General features: G+C 37.2%; 1 protein-coding gene across 1 annotated transcript in view; it reads right to left on the bottom strand.

Moving 5' to 3' along the window:
* Window positions 1–9,659, bottom strand: part of TSPEAR (thrombospondin-type laminin G domain and EAR repeats) — a 130,992-nt gene that overhangs the window by 8,897 nt on the left and 112,436 nt on the right. The window contains exon 11 of the mRNA XM_006876805.1: window positions 9,034–9,135. Coding sequence (XP_006876867.1) covers window positions 9,034–9,135 — 102 coding nt within the window. The remainder of the gene's footprint in view (window positions 1–9,033; window positions 9,136–9,659) is intronic.

Genomic DNA, 9,659 nt, shown 5'->3' with positions numbered 1-9,659 from the left:
AAAAAAAAACTGTCAACCAAGAATCGTCTATCCAGCAAAACTATCAATCAAATACAATGGCGCGATCAAAACATTCCAGGATAAACAGAATTTGAGAGATTTTATCAAAACCAACCCAGCACTTCAAAACATGCAGTCTGTGGGCTCCCTTTTTACTCTTTTGGAGAAATCCTTTGATGCACATAACTTTCTAATTTTTAGAATGTCTCAATCATCTATTTTGTCTTCTTTTGTTTGTGTAATTTTCACAATGTTTCATAGTCTGTGAGTGCCCTGTATTGTTGTTGTTGTTGTTGTGTGCTGTGGAGTCAGTTCCAACTCATAGTGACCCTGTACAGGGTTTCCGAGACTGTAAATCTTTACAGGAGCAGAAAGCCCCGTCTTTCTCCCGTGGAACAGCTGGTAGTTTCAAGCTGCTGAGCTTAAGGTTCACAGCCTGATTCGTAATCACTACGCTACCAGAGCTCCTTGTGCCCTGTATGAGAACCCTCAAATTTGTCCCTATTTTTCATTGATGACCTTTATAATTCTGGGATTCACATTTAGGTGTTTAATCCATGCTGAGCTGGTCTTTGCATATGGTGTGAGGTAAAGGTCTTGTTTTAATATTTTGCATATCGATTTCCAGTTCAGCCAGCACTACCTGTTGAAGAGACTATGTCTTCCCCACTCAAAGTACTTTGGCCCTTTGTCAAAGATCAATTGTATGTATGTTAATGGGTTAATTTCTGGATTCTCAATTCTCTTCCATTGATATATGTGTCTTTCATTGTACTAATACCAGGCTGTTTTTACCACTGTAGGCATGTAGTAAATTTTGAAATCAGGGAGTAAGAGGCCTCCAATTTTGTTCTCCTTCTTAAGCAGTGTTTTGCTTATCCTGGGTCTCTTTCCTTTCCATGTAACGTTTTCATCTCTCTAAAGACTGTTGTTGGAATCTGGATTGGGATTGCATTAGATTGCTTTGGGTAGTATTGGCATTTTCACAATGTTAAGTCTTCCTATCCAGGAGCATGGTATATTCTTCCATTTTTGTCTCTTTTAGTTTCTTGTAGTAGTGTTTTTTAGTTTTCTTTGCATATGTCCTTTGTTTCTCTGGTTACATTTATTCCTAAATATTTCATCCTTTTGGTGGCTATTGTAAGTGGTATTGCTTTCTTAATTTCTTTTTCAGTGTTGTCATTATTAGTATAGAGGAATCCAACTGATTTTTGTATGTTGATCTTGTACTCTGCCACTTTGCTAAATCTTCCAATGAGTTCCAGTAGTTGTTGTTGTTGTTGTTTTGCCGAGTCTTTGGATTTCCTATGTATAGGATCATATCGCCTCCAAATATGGATCATTTTACTTCTCTGTTGTCAATTTGAATGCCTTTAATTTATCTATCTTGCATTAAAGCTCTGGCTAAGACTTCCAAAACAACACTGAATAGGAGTGGTGATAAAGGGCATCTTTGTCTGGTACCTGTTCACAAGGGAAAGGCTTTCAGTTTCTCTCCATTGAGAGTGATATTAGCTGTTGGTTTTGTACATATGCTCTAAATTATGTTGAGGAATTTCCCTTCAAATCCTACTTTGTTGAGTGTTTTCATCAGGAATGGATGTTGGGTTTTGTCAAATGCATTTTCTGTATCAATCGATATGATCATGTGGTTCTTTTCTTTTTTCTTATTTATGTGGTGGATTACATTGATTGTTTTTCTAGTGTTGAACCATTCTTGCATCCCTGGTGTGAATCCCTCTTGGTCATTATGTATGATTTTTCTGATGTGTTGTTGAATTCTGTTGTCTAGGGTTTTGTTGAAAAATTTTGCATCTATGTTCATGTAGGATATTGGTCGATAATTTTCTTTCTTAGTGCTGTCCTTTCCTGGTTTTCATATGAGCTTATGCTTGCTTCATAGAATGTATTAGGGAGTTTTCTATCCTCTTCTATATTCTGGAATAATTTGAGTAGAATTGGTGACAGTTCTTCCCTGAATGTTTGGTAAAACTCACCAGTGAAGCCATCCGGACCTGGACTTTTTTTGGTAGGAAGTTTTTTGATGACCTAGTCAATTTCTTCCTTTGTTACATGTTTGTTCAAGTTTTCCACTTCACTCTGTGTACGTTTAAGTAGGTTGTACTTTTTCTAAAACTGTTCACTTCTCTTCTATGTTTTCAAGTTTATTGGAGTACAACTCATCATAATATTTTGTTATTATCCTTTTAATTTGTATTGGTTCTGTTGTGACATCACCCATGCAATTTCTTATGTGTGTTATTTGTGTCTTTCCCCTCTTTTCTTTCGTTAGGTTTGCGAATGGTCTGTCGATTTTATTAATTCTTTCAAAGAATCAGCTTCTTGTCCAGTTGATTCTTTCTATAGTTCTTTTGTTTTCTATCTCTGATATTTGTAAATTTCTGGAGGTTTGTTTTGTAGCCTAAGGCATGGTCTATTCTGGAGAATGTTCCATGTGCACTGGAAAAGAATATGTATTGTGTTGTTGTTGGGTTGAATGCTCTGTATGCATCTATGAGGTCCAGTTGCCTGATTGTGTTGTTTAGTTCTTCTGTGTCTTTGTCGAGCTTCTTTTTGGTTGTTTTATCCATTTTCGAAATTGGTGTATTAAAATATCCCACTATAACTGTAGATTTGTCTATTTCTTTCTTCAAATCTATTAGAGTTTGCTTTATATATCTTGGAGCTCTTTCATTGGGAGCATAGATATTTATTATGTTTATGTCATCTTGTTCAATTGTCCCTTTAATCATGAGATAATGTCCATCTTTATCTATTATGCTAGTTTTTCTCTTAATGTTTATTTTATCAGAGATTGGTATTGCCACTCTGGCTCGTTTTTTTATTGCAATTAGCATGGTGTATATTTTTTTCATCCTTTGACTTTTAGTCTGCTTTTGTCTTTGTGTGTAAGGTGTGTCTCTTGCAGACAGCATACAGAAGGGTCTTGTTTTCTTATCCATTCTGCCACTTTCTGTCTCTTAACTGGCACATTTAATCTGTTTATATTCAGTTTAAATATTGATGTTGTTGTTGTTGTTAAATGCCATTGAGTTGGTTCTGACCCATAGTGGCCCTGTATAGGGTTTCTGAGGAGCAGCTGGTGAGCTTGAACCACCAACTTTGCAGTTCAAATGGCTTTGCAGTCTGGTGCATTAACCCACATAGCCACACCAAGACTTTGTAATTATTAATAAGTATGGATTAGTTGCTGTCCTTATGTTTTTTGTTTTTTGTTTTATGTGTGTGTGTGTCACACTGCTGGTTTCTTTGTTCTGCAAGTCTTCCTGTGCTGAGTTCGTGGTTTCTCATGTTTTTTTTTTTTTTTTTTTCTTGTCAGGTTTTAATGTTTCCATGTTCTTCTTGGATTTTCATTTTCATGGTATGTTGTGAAGTATCAAGTTTCTTTGTGGTTACCTTATGTTCCATTAACTTTTCCCTCCATTTAAAACAGTATTTTGTCCTGTAATCTACCTGACCTTCTCACCACCTGGATCTTTGTTCCTATGTGTTTACCTTCTTTCACATTGTAACTGTTTTGATCATAGACTGACCTCCCAGATCCTCTGAATTTGTTCTTATAGTTTTGTTCTGTTCTTAACTCTTCCATTTGTCAATTGAGTTCTGGGTGGTTCTGTCATGTATGTCAATCTCTGGTTGCTGTTTGTTATGTTGATTCTCAGTCCACAGAACTCCTTTCAGGATGTTTTATAGCTCAGGGTTGGCTTTGGCAAAAATCCTGGAATGTTTTGATTAAACTGTCATATTTGATTAACAGCTTTGCTGGATAGAGGATTCTTAGTTGGCAGTTTTATCTTTCAGTGTTTTATATATGTCTCCCCATTGCCTTCTTGCCTGCATGGTTTCTGCTGAGATATCTGAGCTTAATCTGATTTGCTTGCCTTTGCATGTAGCACTTCTCTTTTCCCTAGATGCTTTCAGGATTCTGTCCTTATCTTTGATTTTGGAGAGCTTGATTATGATATGTCTTGGTGATTTTCTTTTAGGGTCTATCCTTTCTAGGGTACATTGTGCTTCTTGAATGCTTATCTTTTCACTTTTTAGGATGTTAGGGACATTTCTTCAAGATACTCTTCAACTATCTCCTCGGTGGACATCTGTGATTCTTCCTATTTTGGAATGCTGTTAATTCTTAAGTTATTTCTCTTCTTGTTGTCCAACATGAATCTTAAACCTTGTTCAGATTTTTTCAATCCTTTTTTCTGCTTGCTCTTCTATGTTAGTTGTATTGGAAGATTTGTCTTCCAGCTCACTAGTTCTGATTTCCAGCTCTTCAATTCTACTTTATTGCACTTTCTGTGTATTGTCCATTTCCGATTGTCATTATTAATCATTTGGAACTCTTTCTATTGGTTTTGAATTGTTCCCAATGCTGTATCTCTCTTATTTGATTGTTCCTGTAATGCTTTCCTGACTTATTCCTTATTTTTCTCAACTCTATTTAAAGTGTCTTGATACATTTTATAATCATTTTTCTGAATTCCTTCTCAGTCATTTCCAAAGCCTGCCCTCCTTTCAGTATGGAGTGTAGGTCTTCCTCCAACTCATTTGTCTCAGTCACTTTATCTTGTTTCTGGACATGTGGTGATATGGTCATCTGTTTCTGTTTCTGTTTCTTGGGCATATTCAGTAGTTAGCTGTGGCCTTAATACTTAGATGAGTGCGGGTTTTGGTATTTATTATGCTTTCTGATTGCCTCCAGGTATATGTGATCAGCAGATGGGCTTCACTTTTCATTCTTCTTATGAATCGACTCAGGGTAACTGTCACAGGTGTTGTCTGCCTACCTGGTGTATGGCAGCTGGTATTGGTTCTTGCCTGGATTGTGGGATTTTATATGGTGTGACTGTAGCTTGACTATATGATAGCAATTGCTGTCTCTTCTTGGATAATGCAGGAAGAGAAAGAGCCTCCTAAAGGTAAAGGGGGACCAAAAAACAAAAACAGCAACAGCAAAAAGACAGATTGGATGCTGTAGTTTGTAATTGCAAAAAAGAGAGAGGGGAAAAAAATGTGTAGCCTAATATGAGTATGATTTTAATGTCCTCTTTTGGCTTCTTGCTTTCAAGGCCACCTATGAAATTTCAGAATGACACTGTTGGTCATTTTGACTTAACTCAGAATTTAATTTTTGTCCTGTTTCACTTTTACTCTCTGTCTGTTCTGCTTCACAATCCCTGTTCAGGCCTTTTTCCTAGTGATAAATAGTTCAGGGCCAGCTGAACTATTGCTGGCTGATTTGAACTATGGCTGTTTTGCACTGCTGTTTGGTTTTAAGTGGCAACTGTTTCTTTAAATTTTGAGGAGATCTGTGCACACATGTAGTAGAACCCTCCGGGGAGGGGCTTCCACTCTCTTGGGCACCCTCTTCTAGTCACCAATATGGAGGTGCACAGACAGTGAGAGACCAATGAACAGGTTAAAACAAAAAAACAAAAAACAAAAGAATGTCCACACCCTTATCACTGCGGTTCCATCAGGCATCAGTCCATGGTGGCTTTGATCCTTCCACTGCTCAGTCTTGCTCAAGATGGCCACTCTGGGTGCCGGTGAACCTGGTGGATTCTAAGCACTAGATTTCTTGCTTCTGCTGTAAATTCCACTGTCTGTAAGACTTCAGACTTTCTAAATATTCCTTTATATGTGGTTCAGATTTCTGGGACCATCCCTGAACCTGATTCATCTGGTATTTTGTGTTATTGCTGATGGAGATCCTCATTGCACTTCTATCTTATCCCTCATCAAGAACCAACTCCAGGTACTTTCTGTCCTAGTGCTCTGGCTAGACTTCCAATACAATACTGAATAGGAGTGTTGAGAGTGGGTATCTTTGTCTTATTCTAGATTTCAAAGGAAAAGCTGTTAGTCTTTGTCCACTATGTATAATGTTGTCTTGTCATATATTACCTCGGTCATATTGAGGAGTTTCCCTTCTAGTCCAATCTTCTTTAGGGTTTTCATCAAGAAAGTGTGTTGGATTTTGTCAAATGCTTTTTCTGCATCCATGGAGATGTTCATGTGGTTCTTTTTCCCCCTTACTGACATGGTGAATTACACTGATTGATTTTCTAATGTTGAACCACTACTGAATTTCTGGAACAAATCCCTCTGATCATGGTGTATGACTCTTAATATGCTATTGGATAGTGTTCACTAGCATTTTGTTGAGGATTTTTGTTATAAGAGATACTGGCCTGTCATTTTATTTATTTATTTATTTTCTCTTGTGGTGTCTTTGCTTGATTTTCGTATCAGGGATAGTTTTTATTCTTAAATGAATTTGGAAGCAGTCCTTTCTTTTCCATATCTTTAAAGAATTTTAACAATATTGGTGTCAATTCATCTCTAGATATTTATTAGAATTTCCAAATGAAGCTAAATGGTCTAGGACATTTTTTTTTTTGGGGGGGGGTGGGTTTGGAAGCTTTTGATCACTGTTGTCATTTCTTTACTTTTTGGGGGTCTGTTGAGACTTTCTATTTCCCCTTGAGTCAATTTGGGTTGTCTGTGTGCTTCTAAGAATTTGTCCATTTCATCTAAGTTATCCAGTTTGTTGTACAGTTATTCATAACAGTCTGCCATCATTCTCTTTATTTCTATTGAATCATTTTTTAAATCTTGGCAATTTGCATTTTTTCTTCACTTTGTCAGTCCAGCTAAAGATTTATTAAATTTTATTGATCTTTTCAAAGAGCCATTCCTAGTTTTATTGATTCTTTATTGTTTCTTCAATTTAATGTTTTTGATGTTCAGTTTTTTACATTTTGATTTTTAACTCATATAAAAATTAGTTTTGCATATGATATAAAGTGGGAACATATCTTTGTTTTCCTCCACATGTATAACAAATTATATAAAACTATTTTGCTAAGTAATGCATCCTTTTCTGATTGAATTGAAATACAACCAGCATCATATTGTTGGTGTTAAGTGCTGAGTTGGTTAGAGACCCTGTATAGCATTTCCCAGGCTATAAATCTTTGCAGGAGCAGAAAGCCTCATCTTTCATAGTGTTGTTGTTGTTAAGTGCCACCGGGTCCAATCCAACTAATAGTGACCCTGTAAAGGCTTCTAAGGAGTGTTGGTGAGCTTGAAGACTGAACTTGCTATTCAAACAGACCTTGTGGTCAAATGCTTATCCTACAGCACCTCACCATGACCATAAATGATTGACTGTACTCTGGGCTCTATTCTATGAATTTGTTTGTTTTTACTTTATTATGAAAATTTCTATTTTGAAAATATATTTAAAAAAAATTCCTTGACCATATTTACAAATTTATTCTTTCACATACATTTAAAAATTATTTTGTCACATTGAAAACTGTACAGCAATAAACTGGAATGTCAGAAAAACAGATGACTGAATAAGCCAATAACCACAGGAGAATTTGGAAAAAATTGTTAAAGAGATACTATTAAAAAAACACCAAGCCCAGGTGGCTATATAACTGAATTTAGCTTAATCTTCAAATCAAATGGATAAATTAAAATTATTCTATCTCATAACCATGGCTGGAAAACACTGTGATATGTATTTATTAAGTTAGCATTCACATTGAACTGGATAGAGTCTCTAGAATAAAACCACAGAACAATTTTATTTCTTATTATAGATGCAAAATTCTTAAACTAAACGTTGTTGTTAGGTGCCATTGAGTTGGTATCAACTTATAGAGACTCTATGTACAACAGGCCCGGTCGTATGCCAACCTCACCATCATTGCTATGTTTGAGCCTATTGTTGCTGCCACTGTGCCAATTCATCTTGCTATGGGGGGGGGGGGTGTCTTTTTTTCTCAGACCCTCCAATTTACCAAACATGGCATTCTTCTCCAAGTACTGGTCCCTCGTGACAGTATGTCATGAGACAGTATGAGAAATGAAACAGACAGTTGGAAATCAGTGTTATATTAAATAATCACATGTCACCATCAAGTGACATTCTTCCCAGGAACATAGGAAGTTTCTCATTATGAATCCTTATATCAACAGACAGATCAAACCATGTCCTCACAAAGCCTCAAAGGAAGTCACGTAACTGTGACACAGATATAATGTTCATAAAAAGCCAAGGGTAATATTGCATCCAACAGTGTGCGACTCAACCTGTCAGAGTGGGCGGACATATAGGTCATCACTGCTACTATTCAAGACTGTTCTGAAATTCCTAGCTATGAAAACTAAATCAGTAAGGAAAAGATTTTAGATAAAGAGGCAAAATTGCCTTTAGACATGGATAAAACTACATCCCTAGAAATCCCTTGAGATTCTTCTTAAGAAAAAAAACAACAACACACTATTAGAATTGATAATTTGGTACTGTCATGACTACAAAATGGAATGCTGATATAAGCATCTGGGATAGGAAACTTTAAAACTCCCTTTCATTATACTCAAATAGTTGAAAGACACCTGGGAAATAAATTTAATAAGCATGATAGAATGCTTCTATGTGGAGAGCTATAATATTGTATTGCAGGACATGAGAAATGGTGATACATATGATATCCTGGATGTTGTTGTTGTTGCTAAGCACCATCAATTTGATTCCAATCCATAGCAGCCTTGTATAGGACTTCCAAGGAGCAGCTGGTGAGTTTGAACCACCAACCCTAGAGTTCAAACAGACCATGCAATCTAGCGCATTAATCCATAGCACCACACTGACTCCCATGATATCCTGGATAGGGACATTTAATTGGATAAAATATCAAAAGCTCTCAGTTTGATTTGTCTATATGTTGCACCTCCAGGTGGAATTCAGAGCTTTCCAAATCAGTGTGGTTGGTGGGTCACCTGGATGAAGGCAGGGCAGTGACCCAGATTCCAACCTCATCCAGGCGCACTCTGCACCAGTTGAGCTATAGGTTGGATGAAGTCTGGGCAAATGCCACCTAGGCTGACAGTCTGTGACTCCCTCTGAATCCCCGGTTACCTGCAAGGTCAGGTGGGACCACCCAGAGATGAACCAAGGTGATAGAAGGACAATGCTTGTTAACAGCTGTTTACCTGTAAATAATACTGTTTACCGAGAAGGTATTCCCATCGAAGGAATTGGCAACCACCAGGAAATAGTCTTCTCCCACAGAGAAGAACTCCCAGTCCAGGGCACTGCAGAGACAAGCAAGCAGATATTATGGACTGTTATTTACAGATGTTCCAGAGACTGTGGGGACTTGGTGGGAAGCAAGGAGGGGACTGACTTAAATCCAACTCTTCTAATGCCAGATGAGGGGTCAGGGTCCAAAGTGGAGGAATGATTTTCTTATTGGAATATAGTGACTTAATCTATTCTAAACAACAAAAAAACCCACCAGTTGTCATAAAATTAACATCAACTTATGGTGACCTCATGTGTGTGAGAGACTACAACTGTGCTCTCTAGGCTTTTCAAAAGCTGATTTTTTTTGGAAGTAGATTGCCAGGCCTTTCTTGTGAGGTGCCTCTAGGTGGACTCAAACTTCCAACCTTTGGTTAGCAATTGAGCATGCTAACTGTTTGTATCACCTAGGGGCAAGTCTATTCTGGGGAGAAGTAAATTGTTCACTTTCAAGAGGTCCAACTAATCAAAGGGAAGTTCCAAGGTCTAAAGGCAGCAGCCAGGATGTCACCAAGCTTATGTTGTTCTGATGCCA

The sequence above is a fragment of the Chrysochloris asiatica genome, unplaced genomic scaffold (assembly GCF_000296735.1).
Source record: "Chrysochloris asiatica unplaced genomic scaffold, ChrAsi1.0 scaffold00415, whole genome shotgun sequence".
NCBI lineage: Eukaryota > Metazoa > Chordata > Mammalia > Afrosoricida > Chrysochloridae > Chrysochloris > Chrysochloris asiatica.
This window is presented reverse-complemented; position numbering and strand designations above follow the sequence as displayed.